This window comes from Sus scrofa, chromosome 15, assembly GCF_054392235.1.
Source record: "Sus scrofa isolate SSC_HxYL_T2T_F1_AM1 chromosome 15, Sscrofa_HxYL_maternal_Yorkshire_Landrace_v2.0, whole genome shotgun sequence".
Taxonomy (NCBI): domain Eukaryota; kingdom Metazoa; phylum Chordata; class Mammalia; order Artiodactyla; family Suidae; genus Sus; species Sus scrofa.
The window spans coordinates 131657846-131679739 of NC_139397.1; the positions used below are offsets into that span (position 1 = coordinate 131657846).

General features: G+C 36.9%; 1 protein-coding gene across 1 annotated transcript in view; it reads right to left on the reverse strand.

Annotated features, from left to right (window-relative positions):
• Nucleotides 1–21894, reverse strand: part of ABCA12 (ATP binding cassette subfamily A member 12) — a 353621-nt gene that overhangs the window by 33213 nt on the left and 298514 nt on the right. Inside the window, exons 32-42 of the mRNA XM_084999025.1 lie at nt 20347–20565; nt 18979–19175; nt 18011–18171; nt 16426–16662; nt 15573–15720; nt 12813–13065; nt 11863–11949; nt 10661–10754; nt 7907–8034; nt 4651–4738; nt 2271–2376 (exon numbers count right to left, since the gene is read on the reverse strand). Coding sequence (XP_084855151.1) covers nt 2271–2376; nt 4651–4738; nt 7907–8034; nt 10661–10754; nt 11863–11949; nt 12813–13065; nt 15573–15720; nt 16426–16662; nt 18011–18171; nt 18979–19175; nt 20347–20565 — 1718 coding nt within the window. The remainder of the gene's footprint in view (nt 1–2270; nt 2377–4650; nt 4739–7906; nt 8035–10660; nt 10755–11862; nt 11950–12812; nt 13066–15572; nt 15721–16425; nt 16663–18010; nt 18172–18978; nt 19176–20346; nt 20566–21894) is intronic.

The window sequence follows — 21894 nt, forward strand, 5'->3', positions numbered from 1 at the left end:
CCTGTTGCACCAAAGCGGGACTCCTAAGCTTTATTTTACTTTATTTTATTTCATTTTACTTTATTTTATTTTATTTTTATTTTTTTTAATTATTCAATGAATTTATTACATTTATAGTTGTACAATGATTATCACTAAGCTTTATTTTTAAATTTAAAACATTTCCTAAGGATGCCCCTTTTCAGCAGGAAGGAGTCAGAGTGGTTGTTGCCTCTACCCTCCACCCCCCTACCCCTCTTGCCCCATAGTTAGAGTCTCCAACTCTAGAGGGGGGGATTGAGGCAGAATAACAACTCAGATAGGCAGTGCAGGAGCATGGGCTTCAATGCATTCTTTGATGTGGCTACTGATTAATATTTCTGGCTAAGGGCTCCAGGGAGTAACATCCCCACAGGCCTTGTTTACTGTAGGGAGTGTACCTATGCCTAGATGGACATTAATCTCTTACCCACTGGTGACTCAGTCTATGGGAAGAAAAGGGCAAAGAAACCATGAGACTTATGGGACATTTCTGCCCTTATAAGACCCCTATTGGACAAGGACTGATATAAGTAACTGTGCAAGGCCAATGGGAGAAAACCATATCTTTCTGGGCCCCACGTTGGTAACCCCCATCATTAAGGGATGAAAACTCCTATAGGACAATGCGGGGGCATTCTTCTTCCCCCTCTCAGCCTGTCCTGGGAGCTATTTGTTTTCCTGTATAACACTTTTCTTGCTTGAAAAAACAAGCAAGCAAACAAACAAAAATTTCCTTTAGGGGTCAATATAAAGTTTATATTCCAGAATTATTAATTCTTTAGACTCTGCAACTTAAAACACAGTTGTAAGGGCCACAGAAAGCCTGATGTGGTCTAAACTGATCCAGATTGCTTTGGTTTTGGTAAGGAACACTAATAATAAATTAAATCTGAATACTGGTTTCAAAAGCCGACCCTTTAAAAGGGGCATTGTCTCTTTTTCTTACATACATACCTTTGCAACATTTCCCCCTATAGTCATTTCTAAACTTCTTACATTTTTATTATCTGTCACAGCAGCAAGGGTCTTTTGCTCTGAATACGACATCCTACTAAAAGTCAAATGTTCAATAGTATTTCAAACCAGGTTATACTAGACCCACCTGGCTTTGGTTACTATTTAACTTAACTTACCACTTTTGACTACACCCTTTATTGATCTTCTAGGTCTAAGGACTACCTATCAATTTTGTTATTTTCTTCACTGTTCCTGCTGCTAGGAAAATGCCAAAGCAGTTGGGAAAAATACTGCTTTCTCTGAAATGAAGACTCTGAAAGATTCTGTTCCCAGAATAAGTATTTGATTCTGCAGTTTACTTCTACAATCCCCAGAACACCCAGCACATGCTATTACATACAACAGTAGGGAGATGGAGGAAAGGTAGACGTCGGCGTTTTGAAAAACAATAGTCTATGTGTTAGCCCATATGTTAGGCTAGTAACTCAGAGTTGGCCAGCAAATATGTTCCTCCATTTTTCTCCATATTTATTATTTTTGAGGACCAGCGTGGGGAAATAATTTGAGCAAGGCTGAAGAAGATGAATGGTCTGATGAACAGTAATTGAATTAGAAAAAAATCAGTTTCTTTCAATTCCGAACCCTTTTAAAAACTATGTGGAAGCTTATTGGGAAATCCCACTAAAGTAGACCTGGATGAGTATAGAGAAGTATTAGGAAAATGAAGAGGCAGGAGCCAAACAGGCCTGGGTTCAAATCCCACTCTGATTCCCAGAAAAATAACAGTAGGGAACAATAATACTAGTCCTCAGAGGGTGCTGAGGATTAGCAATATTTTATACAAAGCTTGTGTCATCATGGTAAGTGCTCAATTAATGGTACCACTTCACTTCTGGTACGACTTTCTAGTTTAAAAGTTTTGTTTCCACATTTAGATCCGTGTACAGTATTCACTGACATTATTATTTTATCTTCAGTCTGTATAGAAGTAAACAGTTATAAAATATGTTTTCTATGAGATATAACTACTAGATGTGAGAGCAGAAATAAGTGTGAAGTCAGCATTATTATCCTGGCTTGATAAACGAGGAAGCTAAATTAGCCTGAAGTTAAGGGGATTATCCAGAATATTCCATCTGGTTGTAGTTACTATTTCCAAACTCCTTTTAAAAATCTGTGATTTAAATACCATAAAATAGCTGCCACTGGGAGGAAATGAGATCTAGTTTGCATTTTTCTATGGAGAGTAGCAAAAGCTGCAATACAAGAAGCATCTGTGTAAGTAACTTTACCGTGTCGGGCAGCATCGTATTTTGACATGTTGACTCGCAGGAGGAAATTATTAAAGCTGTTGAGGTAAGCTGGAAGGGAGTGATAGCCTTCTGGATCATACCATACCTGTTAAATTCCAAAAGAAGGCAAGATCGGTATGGTATTCAAATAAATTAGGCAGTTTAGAATTTACATTTAAAATAAGTATACCAATTTCCCAGTAACTTATTTCATCTTGGAAATTATGAACCATCCCCTAGAGTGTTGACCAAAGATGTCTAAGTTTCCAAATTAAAGATGGTCAGAGATTGGGGAAAATAGGGTTTTTTTCTGCATGATAGCATCAAGTTATTAGATATCCCAGAACTTCTCTACAGGTAAAGCTTGAAATAAACTGAAGAAATCATTATTATCTTCATCTCTGTGTCTAGTCTATAGCAATGCTGGAATAGAACTAAAGCATTCTGTCTCTCATTAATAATAATAATAATAATAATAATAATAATAAATGGTATATAGGCCTGGCTGTAGAAATAAATTAAATATACAAACATTACGCCTTTAGCAAAAAGACTGATAACCCTGAATCTCCCCACTAACTTTCTACTGCTAGTTATAACCCAGAAGCAGGTAAGTTACTTTACCTTCTATGTCAAAAGCAGAGGGGTTTAAAATATTGGTATAGCTCAACTCAAGAAACCCAGTTGATAATTCAAAATTATAAATCTGATTTAGAGAAAAATTATTTAATATTAGAACTCCTTCCCTTATGCAAAAATGGTTACTCTATGTGTGGAGAAAGGGAAGAAAGGAACAGGGTGGGGGCATTCAAACTCCAGCAGAAACTATTTACTTTCTATATGACCTTGTAAAAACTAGCTAACATAGACTCAATAATATCTCTCTTAGGTGTGCTGTAAGGATGAAATTAGGTAGTTGATGTACAAGATGACAGTGGTGCTAGGTTTATAACAGTCACTAAATGAATATTAGTTTCTTCACTTCCCCCAAGTTGTATATATCTCTTACTACCAAATGAGAAATACGTGAAGAATAATTTAAAATTTAAAGACTACTTGTGATCATATGAGTAATCATATGTGTGTCTGATTCTGTGACTCAAGCTTGTTTACAATTCAAAGTACATGTATAATCTAGGAGAAAAAAAAGTCAATGGGATTATTTACATCCATCAAATTCTGTTAAGTTTCCATGTTCTTTTTTTTTAGGGCTGCACCTGCAGCATATGGAGGTTCCCAGGCTAGGGGTCCGATTGGAACCATAGCTGCTGGTCTACACCACAGCCACAGCAACAGCAACATCAGATCCGAGCCGCGTCTTCAACCTACACCACAGCTCACGGCAATGCCAGATCTTTATCTCACTGCATGAGGCCGGGAACTGAACCTGCAACCTCATGGTTCCTAGTCAGATTGTTTTCACTGCCCTATGATGGGAACTCCAAGTTTCCATGTTCTTTAAGAAGCAAAGCTAAACATATATGACCCATATACAAGGGAAAATGCATAAAACATTAATGTATAGTTTAATAAAAAATTGTAAAGGCAGTAAACCCATCACTCAGGTTGAGAAATAAAAGTAGCCAGTACATCTCATTTTTTTTTTTTTTTTTTTTTTTTTTTGTCTTTTAAGGGCTGCACCTGTGGCATATGGAAGTTCCCAGACTAGGCATCAAATCGGAGCTATAGCTGTCGGCCTATGCCACAGCTACAGCCACAGCAACGAGGGATCCAAGCTGCCTCTGTGACCTACACCACAGCTCATGGCAATGCTGGATCTTTTACCCACTGAGTGAGGCCAGAGATCAAACCTGCATCCTAATGGATACTAGTCAGATTCGTTTCCACTGCATCACAGTGGGAGCTCCCAGTACATATCATTTTTTAATTGCAATACTCTCTCACTTCTTCAAACAATATGGTTGAGTTTTGCCTACTCTCAAAGTTTATGGTACATGTAATTATAGTTATGTATTCCTTTTTGTCTTTTTCTTTGCTTCCTAATAATGTTTGGGAGAGTCAGCCTATTTGTTGAATGAAACTGAGCTCATTCATTTCCATGGCTGAAGGTTCTACTGAATGAGTACATAAGAGTTTACCTTTTTATTCTACTGTGTGTTAACATTTGGGATTGTGTTTTTGCCTAATTTGAGAAATATTATTGTGTACATTTTTGTATATGAAAATGGGTACTTGTCTGTACACTTTTCCCTAGGATAAATACACAGGATAGGAACCATTATATTATGGAATATGATTGTTCCAAAGAGCTTTTCAAATTGATTGGTCAGTGTTTTGTTTTAACCTCATAAAAATGCTTGAATATTTCAAATTCACTTTCTCATGTGTACGATATCTCAAAAGAAAGATTATAATTTACCTTGGCAAGTGTTCTATTAGCAGGAACTGCTGTTATATCAAAACGCAGGTCTTTAGTCAAAGGTAGTCCAAAACTCCAACCTCCATATCTACACAGAAAAATTGATATTTGTTTTAATGGAGAAAATACTCATAAATAGGTCTAAAATGTTTAACAACTCAATTCTTTCCATTAGGAACATGTTTACAGAAAGAAATATTTCTGTCTGACAAATATAATTTTATTAATTTCTTTTATCATATTTTAGTCTAAAGTGTACATTATAGCTAGAAGTAAAAAAGTCTTTCTAAAAATTGCAAATATAGAGTAATTGTTCTGAAAATAAGTTAACACATAAACTAGACAACTTCACCAACTTAACTGGATCGTGCACCACTTCAAAAATCTTAAGATTTTAGTGCTTAAATGTCTTTTTCTAAAAGTAATTTAATATTAAAGTGATATCTTTTTTTCAAATGGCTCTATTTCTTCTATTCTCCAATCTTTTTTTCTAATCTGTCCCCTAGTGCTCTACTTTTTTATTCCTGGATGTTTGAAGGGGAGTTGTATGTATATAACTACTTGTAAGATCTTGGACTTTTAAAGTAGAAAATGGATTATTGAAAAAAAATATATGTACTCTGCTGTACAATGGAAAAAATAAAAATTATTAAAAAAAATCAAGGATAATCTTAGCCCCAATTTGGGGAAAAAAAAAAAAAAAGACAGTGTGGTACTGGCACCAAAACAGACATACAGACCAATGGATCAGAATAGAGAACCCAGAAATAAACCCAGACACCTATGATCAATTAATCCTCAACAAAGGAGGCAAGAATATAAAATGGGAAAAAGACGGTCTCTTCAGCAAGTGGTGCTATGAAAACTGCCACATGTAAATCAATGAAACTGGAACACATCCTCACACCATGCACAAAAAATAAACTCAAATGGCTTAAAGACTTAAACATAAGACAAGACACCATCAAATGCCTAGAAGAGAACATAGACAAAACATTCTCTGATATCAACCTTACAAATGTTTTCTCAGGTCATTCTCCCAAGGCAACAGAAATAAAAGCAAAGATAAACTAATTGGACCTGACCAAATTGACAAGCTTTTTCACAGCAAAGGAAACCATAAAAAAAAAAGACAACTTATAGAATGGGAGAAAATAGTTTCAAAATGATACAACTGACAACGACCTAATCTCTAAAATATATAAACAACGTATACAACTCAACAGCAAAAAACCCAACAACCAATGGAAAAATGGGCAAAACACCTGAATAGACATTTCTCCAGAGAAGATATACAGATGGCCAACAAGCACATGAAAAAGTGCTTAATATCACTGATTACTAGAGAAATGCAAATGCAAATCAAAACCACTATGAGATACCACCTCACACCAGTCAGAATGGCCATCATTAATAAGTTCACAAATAACAAATGCTGTAGGGGGTGTGGAGAAAAGGAAACCCTTCTACACTGTTGGCTGGAATGTAATTTGGTACAAGCATTGTGGAAAACAGTATGGAGGTACCTCAGAATACTAAACATAGAACTACCATATGACCCAGCAATCCAACTCTTGGGCATATATCTGGACAAAACTTTCCCTGAAATAGACACACGCACCCATATGTTCATTGCAGCACTATTCACAACAGCCAAGACATGGAAAACACCTAAATGTCGGTCAATAGATGAATGGATTAAGAAGTGGTATATATACACAATGGAATACTATGCAGACATAAAAAAGAATAAAATAATGTCATTTTCAGCGATGTAGATGGAAATAGAGACTCTCATACTAAGTGAAGTAAGTCAGAAAGAGAAAAAAAATACCATATGGTATCACTTATATCTTGAATCTAATATATGGCACAAATGAGCCTTTCCACAGAAAATAAACTAATGGACTTGGAGAACAGACTTTTGGTTGCCAAGGGGGAGGGGGAGGGAGTGGGATGGACTGGGAATTTGGGGTTAATAGATACAAACTATTGCCTTTGGAATGGATAAGCAATGAGATCCTGCTGTATAGTACTGGGAACTATATCTGGTCACTTATGATGGAGCATACTGGAGGATAATGTGAGAAAAAGAATGTATATATATATGTATGTGTGACTGAGTCACTTTGCTGTACAGTAGAAAATTGACAGAACACTATAAATTCACAGAATTAGCTATAGTGGAAAAAATTAAAATCACTAAAAAAAAAAAGAAAATACTTCCCCCAAAAATCCAAGTAATAATTTTAAAGTTAGTTTACATATCCATCATTTACTGGGTTAAATAAGTAATAATAAATAATGTTCATAACAAATCTCATTTCATTGAAAATAGTTACAAGTATATTCACACGTGTTGACCAACTTTCCCCTCCCAGCTTTATTAAGACATAGTTGACAAATAAAAAGTGAATATATTTAAAGCTTAGAAATGTCTTGATATATATATATATATATATATAGTGAAATAATTTTCACAATCAATTTAACTAACATATCCATTATCACACATAGTTACATCTTGAGAATTCTTAAGGCCTACTCTCTTAGAAAATTTCAAGTAACAATACAGTATTTTTAAGAATACTCACATTGCTCTAATTAGGTCTCCAGAATGTACACCTTGCATTACTGAAACTTTGTAGCTTTTGAACAATATCTCCCCATTTTGCCTTTCCTCCAAACTCTGGCAACCACTATACTACTTTATCCATGAATTTGACTATTTTGGATTTCATTTACAAGTGAAATTATGCAATATTTGTCTATTATTCCCCTTAGCATAGTGTTCTCCAGGTCCATCCATGTTGCAAATGTAAGGCTGCCAAATTTATAGCAAATGTTTAGATGGCTTAACAACAAGCCTGTGGCCGTGCTGTACAATGAAACATTTTATTCACATGCAGATACCATATTTTGTTTTGACACATTCATATTGCAGCTAAGGACAACTGTCACCAAAAGCCATGCCTTAAAACTTTCCATGTTGGCATAATCTAGTCAATAACTTCTCTTTTGCTTAGATTAACAATAAATTTTTGAAGTCTTAGACAATGCTTTTCAATGTGATCAAATCTTGAGTCATTACTTAAACTTTAATATGTAAGGCTGTTTAGATAAAACAGAATTTACTCAAATAGTCAAAAGAAACTTGCATTTATTGCCAAAAATTCAAAAGATATATACTATTAAAATTGTAACAGTAAGAAAGCAAGATAGTCTAAATTAAATGTTATTAACAGAGTATTTTTACCTTTTTTGCGTAAACTCATTAGCAGTTGATATAAGATAATTTTCCAAGCGGTGCCCGGTCAGGTTATAAATTACTTGGGAAGAATAAGTTCTTCTATGAGGTGGAGAATAGTTAAATTTAGGACATTCCTGAAAAATAAGGTTAAAAATTAAGTTCTTTCTGGACAATGCTATACAAATTAAATAGACAATGTTAAGGAGCTTCAGTCTCATGATTTGTCCTATTAGAGCAACTGGTAGAGTATGATAAGAGTATCCTTTGCCTCTAAGGAGGTTTGAGAAGGAAATCATCTTGCTGACGGCAAGAAATTAGAACAAATAGTTGTTATTTATATAGAGCACATACCTGTGTTTAGAACTCGCTTAAAGCCAAAAAGGAACACAAGTTAACTAATGTTCTACATTTCTTTCACTGTACTGACAAGCCTGATGTGTTTGGAGAATAACTTTAAACATTCAGATGACTCAAAATTGCCTCAATAATTCACAGGGAAGAAAAAAATGTTTGCTTCATATTGAAAAGATAATATTAACAGGCATAAGTTCTTAGGGACTGACTGCAGTGGAGAAAAGTTTGTGTTATATTAGTTTTAAGGTATAAAACCTAGGTGTCAGAGCTCAATTGTATACATATTTAAATTTAAAAATAATTTAATTCTACCTAAATCAATATATATATATAGATTGCTTATACATACATAAGTTGCAAAGACAGTATAGAGACTGCCTGTATGCCTGTCAACCAGTTTTCCCCATTGTTATCATCTTACATTACCATTGTACATGTGTCAAAATTAAGTACCTTGTTATACTACTATTAATCAATTTGAGCTTAGATTAAACCACTTATTTTTATGTTTGTAGCTTTCTGCACTTCCTGACTACTTACTTTTCATTAAAACTTCCCATGCTTCACGGTCATGCAGTTTAATTGGGGAAAGCTTCGTATGTTTCCAGTTTTTCCTTCCAGCTTTCATGGGGTCCCAGAGCCTGAGCCTGGCACCTCATGTGTGTATCAAGAGCATTAAGTTGCAAGTTGCTCTAAAATATAAAATTTCACCGTGCATCAAGTTGTATCAACTTGAAGATCACATTCTGGAATGTCACTGGTTTCATAAATAGAGATACCCTTATGTATGCAGTGCAACTTTTAGCTTTAATATTTTTATGGAATAATATTATATATACAGAAAAGCATATAGATTATAAGTATACTGCTTGATAAATATTGACAAACTGAATACACCCTTGTAACCGACAAATGGATCAGAAAACAGAACAATGCTAGTACCCCAACCCCTCTGGTCATGCTTCTTCCCAATAACTACCACTTCCAAAGTAATTGGCACAGAAGAGTTTTGCATGTTTTTGTATTTTATATAAATGTAATTGTATTGTATGTATGTACTTTCTCATATTTGGCTTTATTCACTCATCATTTGTTTGTGAGAATATGATGTGTGTAGTTGTAAACCATTCTCATTTTGCTGTATGTAGAATTTCATTGTGGAAATACACTGCATTTGATTTATCTCCTCTACTATTAGTGGGAATTTTGGTGGCTATTATAAATAGCATTGCTATGAATATTCTAGTGTTTGACTAAGTGAATTTTTTCATGTTTCTGATGGGATTATAACAGGAATGGAATTGCTAAATCCATTGGGTATGTATATGTTCAGCATTAGTAGATACTGTCAACACTCTTCAAGAGCTATTTACACAAATTTGGATTCTCATCAGCAGAATATAAAATTGAAAATAATTTAATCTACTGAGTTTTTTAAATTAATAAAATTTATCCAGATTCCAAGCCTAAATACTAAGTTAGTTGACTTTTACCGTGAGGTCAAGAAAATACATGAAGAATTTCAGAAATTAGCCAAGTTGGATGAGGAATTAGAAAACTCTGAGTACTGGGTAAGACTAATATTTATATATGCAAGGATTTCAGAAGATGCTTGCTGGATCCCAGCTTTCATTGTTAGTAACTGCCTTCCGTGAGACCACAAAAATAGGTTGCATTTACTGAAAACATCTTTATTCTAAAATACTATATGTACCAAGACAGTTTAGGATGTAATCCTATGGCACTTTGAAGAAAATATTTATTGCTAGATTCCTCCCTAAGAGGAAGTAAGCTGACAACATAGTGACCCTCAGATACTCACGACCTCTTCAACAATATTTAATTTCCCCAGGGAATTTGATTTTCTTAAAAGTTTATTGACTTGATAAGCCCAGCAAACTAAGGTATGTATCTGTAGAACTACAGACAGAGATGGCTGGACAATCTTTAATGTTTCTTTCAGGATACCGATGTTTCTTGCATCCTGGAGGTGTTGCTTATAAACATGGAGTTCTGTTCTGAACTTACACATTACTAACTTCCCAACTGACCACTACAGTAATAGTCTCGCTGTGTTTTCAAATATAGACAGTTATGGTAGTAGCATTCTGTTGTCTGAAACATAGAGCTTTCTGGTTACAACTGAACTGAGACCAAAAATTCATTTTCCATTGGTTTCTGCAAAGACCATCATAGAATTACTTACCTCAGAAGTTTGTCCTAAGATGGATTTGAAACAGTGACCTGAAGTTCAGTGTTTTTGAGATGCCTAGGGCCACATCACTGAGCTACTAGCTTCCATAAAACAAAATTATACTGACTCTTTGGTAACCTGGATAGATATTTCAAGTTTTGACCTTTATTCCTTTCTTTTTTCTCCTTCACTGAGAGGCAATTCCATCTTACCTGGATATTTTCTGAGCAGGAGCAAACACCAAAATTAGTGATAGGTTCTCCGCTGCTGTTCCATTTTCCTAGACTGTCTTTCTTTAAACACCTTCTGCAAGTAAAAATGATATTGAAATGAGGTGTGTGTGTGCATTCTCACGTTTATGTATGAGCACATACGTGAGTATTTGGTATTAAATTCAGGTGTATAGTCCTAGGTTCAAATTACTGACTTTTAAAAAATATATATATATGTATACATTTTTTGTCTTTTCTAGGGCCGCACCCACAGCATATGGAGGTTCTCAAGCTAGGGGTCGAATCGGAGCTGTAGCCGCTGGCCTACACCAGAGCCACAGCAACGTGGGATCCGAGCCACGCCTGTGACATACACCACAGCTCACGGCAACTCAGGATCCTTAATCCACTGAGTGAGGCCAAGGATCGAACCCGCAACCTCATGGTTCCTAGTCAGATTCGTTAACCACTGAGCCACGAGAACTCCCAAATTACTGACTTTTCATAACTTGAATATTCATTGCACTACCATTTCCAAGTGATCTGACATTTTATAGGAATTGAGAGAGAACAAGTAATGATTAAAGTGTTGAGACCAAAGCTCATTGAATTGTCTTAATGTGGCAGGATGGAACTTTTGGACCCTTTTATTTCCTTTGCTTTTTTCATTCTCTCCTTTAATGGAAAGTGGATACTTTACAAAAATAATTGTCAGGTTTCTATGTGTCACGTATTATCTTGCAAGTGTGAATAAGCCACACCATGCAGAACAAAAACATGGGGATTGGAGTCAGAAGATGGGGGTCTTGGACTTAGAAACACAACTTTCTAGATATCTTTGGGCAAGTGTCTCAGTCCATGTGATCCTCAGTTTCCTCATCTTAAAAATGGGATTAATAATGCTCAGGGTGGTTGTGACTGTTTAATGAAAATATGTAGAAAAAAAAAACTGTACAGGTTTTAAAGCACCTGTTTATTATTACAGTATAGCAAAGTGAGTGGAATGAACTAAAGAAGATCAAATCCGTTAAAGACAGATTTCAATCAGGTGCTGACCTCCCCCATCCAAATAACATTACTCACTTGTCCACACACCCACACATACATGCACACATTTGCATGCACATGCATACACATGCATACGCATACACATGCACACACACTGGAGTGTTGAATAAAAGAAATAAACAAGAACCACTTACGGATCACTAGTGTTCAAACATATGTTGTCCATGCCAGGGAAGCTCCACATTGCTGAGACCAGATTTTTTGTGCTTGGGTGATAATTCCTGTAATATTAAAAGATAGAAACAAATTCATGATTCCACCACTAGTCTTCCATATTAAATTCATGCTCATGAACAGTTTGAAGAGATGAAATATGCTGTATGTAGGACAGTTTTCTTAAAAATCTAAAGAAAGACTTAGGTCTCAGAAAAAAAGGATCATGCACAAAAATAAGCATATGTCTCTATTTGGCTGCCTTATTATTTTCTTAACTGTCAAATGCATTTAGTGATCATCTACTTTATTAATTAATTAATTAATTTATTTTTAAGGGCCATACTCGTGGCATATGGAAGTTCCCAGGCTAGAGGTTGAATCAGAGCTACAGCTGCCGGCCTGCACCACAGCCACAGCTATGTGGGACCCAAGCAGCGTCTGTGACCTCCACCATAGCTCATGGCAATACCCGATCTTTAACCCACTGAGCAAGGCCAGGGACAGAACCAGCAATCTAATGGATCCTAGTCAGGTGCATTATTGCTGAGCCATGGCAGGAACTTGAGCGATCACCTACTTTATATATAACATTATATTATACAGAATTCTGACACTGCTATTCAATATTCAATAAAAATTTATTTGCTATATATTACAACAAATTGGGGACTCATACCTAACCTGGCTTTCCTGATTAAAGCCTCATCATTAAAAATAAAGATCTACAATAACTTTATTTTAGACAAACACGAAAACTCATAAAAGTTATGTGTTGGTGAGAGAAGTGTCAAGGTGCAATAAATCAAACTGTCTGTTCTTTTGGCAGGATCAGGGACTGAGGCTCCTTTAGCATTTCATGGCATTCATTCAGGCACAACTCACCTCTGGAGGCATGCGGAAATGTTTTAGTTAAAGGAGAGAAACTTACGCATAGAAGGCTGTCTGTTCAGAGGTACCATAAAGAGATGGGGAGATCTGGATCTCTGGATAGTTGTTGCTGGAATTCCTCAGGGTGCCAAGGCCCATGGCAGTAGTTACAAAGACGATGGGGAGAATAACCTGAGCTATGAAACCTTTCCAGTTCCTGCGGGTATGGTGGAACCTCTTAATGAGTATAGCCATTATCTTCTTCAGTAACAGACCAAAACCATCCAGTCTCTCTCCTCTGGTCAGGATTTTGTCTGATTAAAAAAAGGAGAGATTTAATATGGTTCTGGGAAATCCTGATAAATTAAGTAATAAAGCAACTTCAAAAACTACGGATGAATGGCAAAATGTGGCATGTAGGAAAAGACTATATTTTAAAGATTCTGATTTGAGGTTCAGCTCTTCATTGATCAGCTTTGGGACTGAGCCTCTCCATCTCATATCATATAGCTTATGTAAAAGTGCCTTGAAAATTATAAATTACTATACACAAAATATCCCTCATCATATGCATAGTAATTTTACATGTCAAGTGAGCTATCTAGAATTTTATAAATGAATAGTGTCCCCAGTCTCTAGTCTCAATGCAGATTCATTATGTATTACTAGCTACTAACACTCAAGAAATAGTTTCCATCAAGAGATTGAATTCAGGAGTTTCCACTGTGGTTCAGTGGGTTAAGAATCTGACTACAGGGCTCCGGTTGCTGTGAGGTGTGGGTTTGATCTCCAGTCAGGCACAGTGGGTTAAAGGATCTGGTGTTGCCACAGCTGTGGCACAGGTTGTAGCTGTGGCATGGATTCAATCCCTGGCCCAGGAACTTCCATATGCAGTGGGTGTGACCATTAAAAAATAAGAGAGATAAATTGAATTCAAATAAAATAAATAGGAACCAAAACATTAGTCTAGTCTAACTCATTCCTATTGTGACTAACTTAATGATTGTAAGTCTAACTGGCTCTCATTCTAATGTGAGGTCCAATGAAGTCACCCTAAATGTAGGAAAAGGAAAATGCTCTTTTCCAAAGTATAATTCTAGTTCAAATACTTACTCATTACATTTCTTTTAGAAATTTGGACTGGTTACATGTCTTAAAATTCCATTTTTACCACTTCAGTTACAAAAGAGAACTCACTGGAAAAAATGTCTACTCCTCCCCCCAACCCTCCCAATCCCAACCCGTTCCCCACACCTGCCATGAAAATGCTCTTCAGATGCTGAGAAAAACCCCATGGCTTCTGAGTATGGGCAGAAGCTGGGCAGGCCATAAACTGTTGCTTACTCTACAGTTCAAGTACAACTGAAAATTTTAGCAGTCCCCTCTAAGAATATTTTCAAATATAATATTCCCTCCAAAGGCCTGCCACCAAGCACTCCTTTACATGTGATAAGATGACAGCATTTGTCAACCCTGTGGATATTTTTACTTATTCATCACAAATTATGCAGCATAAAAATCATGATCTTCATTTAGCTGATAAGGAAAAATACAAAGCTGCTTAATTTAAAATGAATTCCAATTAAACAGAGTGAACAAGTTTAAATGCAAACTCATATCTCTGCAAAGGGGAATTGTATATAAGGAGCTGAATATGTTAAGTCAATTAGTATGCTTTTCGGTTTCTTGAGAAATTACATGTGGATGACTTACAGGTGTATCAAATGAAGCAAATGTGCTTTCTAAAAGATAATGTCAATGAGGGGAATATTCTGACTGAAGAATAGTTTCAAATTATGAGACACATGCAGAGGCAAATATGTAACATTTGCTTCCTGAAGCAGATGTCCACTGTCCACTCAAAGTCCTCAGTTTCACAGACTCGACAATTATTTTCCCAAAAGATGATACCTGAGGAACCTAGCAGAGGACAAATGAGGCTCCCAAGTTCCAGAATTACACAGTCATCAGAGATGATCTTTTCTGAGTTTTAGAGCCAGGCACATGTTTAACTAAAAGCTATGTCCCCAGAGATTTTTCCCAATTTAAGCAAACTGTTGAAATGACTAGTCCATAATTTATACGTGATTTTACTATAAGCTTCCTTAAGTAAAGAGTGTTTCCAAAGGCATAAAGTAACTGTCTGAAAGAGAATAGAGAGTATAAAAGCTCTTTTCAAAAGAGCCCAATTCCTCAAGGTCATGTCAAGAAACATGATTTTCCAAACATATTTTTGTGAAGAATTGGAGGGGAAAACCTGTAGTTACAGGTTCTTAACCATCATGTCCAACTTCATCAGTTCAGAGAATCTCCCCTAAAAGCATTTTCTCAGCATCTGAATCATTCAGAGATGGGAGAAGGTTAGACATGTTTTCTAGTAAAGTCCCATGAAGAGTGATGACTCTTCAAAAAAAAAAAAAACCAAAAAAACAAAAAAAAACACCTCTTTTTAAAATGACTGTTACCTCCACTTGACCATGTCTAATAGCAGTGAGTGAGCTACCTTTTATAAGTTGATGAACACAACTCTGAAGTTGTGGTAACATCCTGAAAATGACTTGCGGTGGGTGGAAGGAAGACTCACCATCACCCTAATAAGGAAGTTCTTTCACGTTGTTCAAAATATTTTTGAAACATAGAATTCAATTTGGCTTAATAAATACTTTGTCTAGAAAAAAGAAAGCTTGCATTTCTTTAGTCTTTTTAAATCTAGAAAGAATTTAGAGTTGAAATTTTAAACAATCAAAATCTGTCCTATGATTTTTCACATTTATGTCTTTTATTGGAATTAAGCAAAAAAATGTGCACGTTAGATTTATACCGTCTCTGTCTGTGAAATTGCTGCTGCTCAGAGATAAATCGTCAGGAGTGGAGATGCCGTTGGTACTGGAATTTCCAATTTTCTTTTGTGTTAAATGCTCAAGACTCATATCCCTTTTTTGTGACTCTTTTGTCAAGTTCAGAAAGACCTAGAAAAAGAAGCCAGAATACTCAATTAACATAAAACACGCATATATTTTCTAGTTTCTAAGTTCAGTTTTCTTTTCTTTCTTTTTTTTTTTGGTAAGGGCCGCACCTGCAGCATATGGAGATTCCCAGGCGAGGGGTCCAATTGGAGCTGTAGCTGCCGACCTTCGCCACAGTCACAGCACCGCTGGATTGGAGACATGTCTGCAAACTACATCACAGCTCACGGCAACGCGGGTTCCTCAACCCACTGAGCAAGGCCAGGGATCGAACCCGTGTCCTCATGGATGCTAGTCGGGTTCGTTAATCACTGAGCCACCACGGGAACACCTATGTTCAGTTTTGATTTCAAATTTTTATCCCATTTATTCAGACAAATAAGTATGACTTTAAGGGATATTTTTGAGAGTGACTTTACATGAACATATTTGTATGTAAAAGACACACGTAAGTGGAGCAATATGATTGTTCTCAGAAGTCAGTCTTACATAAGAATAATATTGAGATAATTTTAAGATTTTCTGATTTAGTGAAATGGGTCTTTTTAATTAACTTTTTTTATAATCAAAAGCATCTTTACTTTTGGTTCCCTTTACTTCTTGAAATGTTTGTTTTAAAATAATTTTTTTAAAAGAACTGTTCATATTTATTCTAGGGCAACAATACATTGCATCAACTTTAAGAGAAAAGGAAATGTCCAGGTGTACCTCTTCCACCGTGGTATCCGAAATGCCGTAGCACCCGATGTTGAGGTCACCCATGCCACTGTCCAGCGCTCTCAGGAGTGAAAGATAGGCCCCCGACACTTTGGTGCTAAATGGAGGAAGCACATAGACAAGCTCCCCCCCGATGTCCTCCTTGAGGTAGGCTTCAGGGAGGTGTGACTGGATCATTGCTGTCACGGCTGTCGTGTCGCATGCTGTACTTGCACTTAGATTTGGACTCTAGAGACAAAAATAAAAGTTAAACACTTCTTGTCTTTACACCACAGTGCCCAAGGGCCCCAGTTAGAAGGTAGTGAGTTCCTTTGGCCACTCCAGATGTAGGTCAGGTCACACCTCACTCTTCTTATGGCTCCTTATCCCACTTGGGGTCCCTATGGTTGCCTAAAAGTCACTATTCCACTGGCTCCCCTCTCCCGCAACCCTGTCACCTCTCCAATGCATTGCCTACCATCCTCCATCCCACCATCCCGTGCTCCACCCCAGCAGCAGCAGTCTCTGTTGCTAGATTGCTTCAAGCTCGGGTGCACCCTTCCTCAGGGCCTTTGCCCTGCATGGCTTATTCTCTGTCTGGACAACTCTTGGCTCAACTGTCACCTGCTCAGAGACCCTTTCACTTACTACTCTACTTAAAATGGCACCACTCGGCATTCCCTATTCCCCTTTCTCTGTTTTATTTCTACCCATAGCATTTATCACTGTGGATATTCTAAATAATATAGCTAACAATTTTACCATCTGAACTCCCCACACTCCAGCAGAATATAAACTCCAAAGGGCAGGTATCTTAGTATCGTCAGTTCACTGCTGTATCCCCAGTGGCTAGGATAGCGTCTTGGGCACATATTAAGACATAATATGCACCTAATATATACATTTTGAACGAATCAATGAATATAACAACGAACTACTTTTTGTATTTTGGAAGCCACATCAGGATGATCAAATATAAAATAAATGATAGTAGTCAAAACCTTTCTAATAGCATATACATCTTGCACAGTATTGATATATACGCTATTTTAGGTGGTACAGGGAGGCTTAATAGCATTTTTGTTCTACAAAGAAGTGAAAGCATCACTGCCCCATCTGAATTAGTCTCCACAGTGTCACTCGAGGAGTACTGATCAGAAGATGAATACATGACTGCATATTCTCCTCACCTACTTTTAATATAGTGGAAAATCTAATGTACACTGAAATGCTAGGGAAACTAACAGGCTGATCTTCAATCAGTAATGTGATAGATCATTTTTATCTAGCACATTGGCTCTCCACGTGCAATCCCAAACCAGCAGCATCAGCATCACTTGGGATCTTGGTAGAAATGTGGAAAATTCTGGAGCCCCATACCAGATCTCCCAGCTTAGAGACTCTTGGGGAGGAGCCCGAAATTGTGATTTAACCAAGACTTTCAAGTGTTCTGATATTCAGGTAAATTTGAGAAACACAAATGTAACACATTAATAATGAATTTTAGCAATGAATAAAGTTGGATAGATTCTGGTTCTATTTCATATAAATATGAATTTATGACCCCATAATGAGGTATGTTTTCTCTCCCACGAACCTTTTTCTTGGTGAGTGTGAGGTGATACCCATCCCCAAATGCTTCCTTGAGGTAAAAAGGTGACCCGCAGCAGCGCAGCCCGCCCTGCTCCAGGAAGGCAATGCGGTCACTTAGCACTTCAGCCTCGTCCAAGTGGTGCGTTGACAGAATGATTGTTCTGGCTTGAAAATACAGAGGAGAACAAACAAGAATGAAAAATGAAGAGACCATTCCCAAGATATATTGAGTTAGCACAAGTAAATCCTGTGATTTATGAGGAGAAGAGTCACGTTTTATGAGCTAACTGAAAAACTGATCAGAAAGAACTTCCAAAATGATCAAAGAAAAATTCAGAAGGGGTGTTCTTTGATATTTGGGGTGTTTTTCTTAGAAGTTGGCAGCAAATGCACATTTTTATGCTGTAAGGCTAAATGTCCATACTCTACAGTGCGGGCAACCCCTCCCAATCCCTTAGTCTATTTCTTGGTTTCACTTCCATTCTGTCTGTTGGTCTGTCTGTCTGTCTCTCCTCCCTCCCCCTTTCTTCACTATGAAAAAGCATTAATTTTAAAGACTTTCTGAATATTCCTCTCTGATTAATCCATTCCACTTTGATTGCTCTTTTGCTTCACATCCTGTTTGTTAGCACTTATTTAGTCTGTTTTCAGTTTATTTTCATTTGTGTATGTTTGGTATCTCTAATTAGGTTCTCAGCTCCTCTGGGTAGCTGAGAACCAAAGGAACTTCTATCAGACTTGCATGCTCTCAAAAAGGTCAGTTAAGTGCTCAGTTCACACTGGGCATTACACAGATATTAACTAATTGATCCAGAAATTTAGCTGGGAGAAGAGAAGACTTGGGAAAAGGAAGGACCCGTCTGAGATGTTTAATGGAGATTATAAACAGAAAAGGTTTCAGCTTGTTTGTGTGCATACCGGAGGGCCAAATTATAACTGCTGGTTGGAGAAGCTATAAGAAGGTACTCATACCAGTTTTGTTTTTGGATATAACATCCCATATACTTCGGCGAGAGCATGGGTCAACTCCTGTGGATGGTTCATCCAAAATCACCACCCTTGATCCTCCGATAAGAGCTATGGATATGGATAACTTCCTCTTCATTCCTCCTGACAATGTTCCAACTCTCTTATGACGATGACTGTATAGTCCAGTATCTTTTAAAGTCCTTAAAAATAATGTTGATTATTTTTTACAGATGAAGATTTAGTTATTGGAAAAATACAATAAACATCTTAAATGATAGGTATTCACTAAGCAATTATTATGTGCTCAGCAAGGTACAATAAACTAGGATTCATGATACAGTTTTCTGTTATTTATCACATAGTTGGAGGCACAAAATCGATACTCAGAAAACAACAAAATGAATATATGGCTCATTATTTTATTCATTCATTTGACAAATATTTACAGAGTGCCTGCCTGTTTTCTGCCAGACTGTTTTAGGTGCTGGAGAAAAAAGCATCAAGCAGATAATATTCCTATCCATAAGGAGATTATGTTCTAGTTTGTGTGTGTATCGAGAATAATGGAGGGGAAATTCAGTTGATAAACATATTCCCTAGTAAGTTTATAATATGGTGTTGGGAAAAAACAAATAATGCAGGTACATGAGATGAGCACCTAGGGGGTATGCTATTTTAGGCATCTGTTTACATATGGTAGTCCTCACAGAAAAGGCAATATTTGAGCAGACACCAGCATGGTGGAGGAGTAAGTCAAAGGGCGGTCTGGGGAAGGCTCCTGTAGGTAAAGAGAACATGGAATGCCCTGAGGCTGGAACAGGCCAGCAAAACCCAGTGTGCACCTGGGCAAGCGCGCCTAGAGCAGAGTATATAGAGGGAAAGTAGAAGGAAATAAAAGTGATATTGGGGGCAGATTGGAAAGTGCCGCGGAGGCCTTGATAAGGACATTCCTGAGTTTCACACTGAGTGTAGTGAGAAGCCATTAGAAGGTTTTGACAGAGGAGTAACATGGTCTCGTCGGTGGTTTAAAAAGGTCACCTTGGATACTCTTTGAAGAATAGATTGTATAGGGGAAGAGATTGTATAGGGGAATACAGAAGTCAGAAGTCCAGTTAAGACCAGTACAGTAGCCACCAAGATTAGAAACAAAGGACTGGGGGCAATATGGCAGCCAGAGATGAAGAGAGTTAAATAATTTAAGTATAATAATAGGTTGTGAGGATAATGCTCTTAAATGTATACAATACTAGAAAAACAAAAAAACAAAAAACAATTGTTTTGTGAGAAAATTTTTCCTGTTATTGTTACTATAGCCCAGCCTCTTTTTGAGGGGGGTTACCAATGCATGTTCTCATTCTCATCGTAACTGACCTTTTTACTTCCTCGTGCAGCTGCTTTCTAGTCCAGTGAGGAACTTTGATGGAGCCATACAAGAGAAGGTGCTCCTTGGTAGTGAGGTAGCTGAACAAGACATCATGCTGCATGCAGACCCCCATGCTCTTCCGTACAGTATGTAGGTCTGTTTTGATATCTTTTCCATAAACAAAGATGGTACCTGATGAAGCCCCAAACAGTCCTGTCAACATGGAACTGGAAACAAAGAAACAATAAATTAGGTGTGAACCAAAGCTTTGAGATAGATTTCAGGATTAAATACATCTCAGTGGCTAGCAAAAAATGCTACAGTGTATCTTCCCAGGCCAGGTCAAGCTATGAAGTAAAATGGTATTAATTGGGAATACAAGTTAAAATTAATTTAGAGTGTTATAGAAACACTACATGATGATGATGGTGATAATGGTGATGGCGGTGGGATGGTGGTGGTAATAGTGATAGAAATGGTTGCGCTCTTTAACCGCAAGTGTAATTTCTCCTTGAGCAAATGCCGACACTTCCCTGGCATCAGTTAGTACCTGTAGGCCACTGAGTCTCAAATTTATATCTCAGCTAAGATCTTTTCACTCAGTTCCAAGCTTGCTCTATATATCCAACTAACAATGTCACTTCTCCATGGAATCTCTTACAGGATACTCAAACTCAACATGTTTAAATCTTAGCTCGTGGACTTTGCCCTCAAACCCATACCCTCACTGGTGTTATTCTTTCAGTGTGTGATACCTCTCCCTACTGTTGCATAAATTTTTTCATGTTCCTATCTTAGTCTCCTAACTCCATTATCTCTCCATTTTCCAGCCACCACCATAGGGTGAGCCACATCACCATTTGTCTACCAACTGATATAGGCTCCTAATTCTGTTTCCCACATGAACTCTGATTATCTTCAGACTCTTCACTCTACACTGCAACTAGGATATTCTCACTTACAAAACTCCTCATCAACTTTCAGATGGCTAGTAAACTGGGCCGTTTTTTAATATTCATCTTCTCCACTAAAACATAAGCTCCATGAGATTAGGGAAAGGACTTGTTTTCTCACACTTTCAGTACCAAACTAGTGCTTTACATGTAATAGACTTTAAATGGCTACTGTGAATTAAACAGTGAATCGATACAATGCAAAATTCTTCCCATAAGCACATTAAAATCAATAATACACTTCATTCTTTATATTCAGAAGACTAAAGTGAGGACTTTATCAGCAAAAAGTGTAGCCTCTTCAAAAGTCTTCTTGCTCCCTTTTCTTCATTGACCTCTGATTGACTGAGAGAAATCTTACCTTTTAAGCATTATGTTCTCACTAGAAAAACAACTCTGATTGAAATAGGTCATATAAATGAGAAGAGCTGCATGTTCACTCATTTCATAACCTTTTCTTGTTACAAAACTTCATTTTATTTACAAAAAAATAACTTGTATATGTTTTGGCAGTCACTGAGCTTACTCATGATGATAGTAAATAGCAGATCTGGCAATAGACACTCTTTCTCAAATAAGGGCTAGAGGACCAAAAGCATCTCA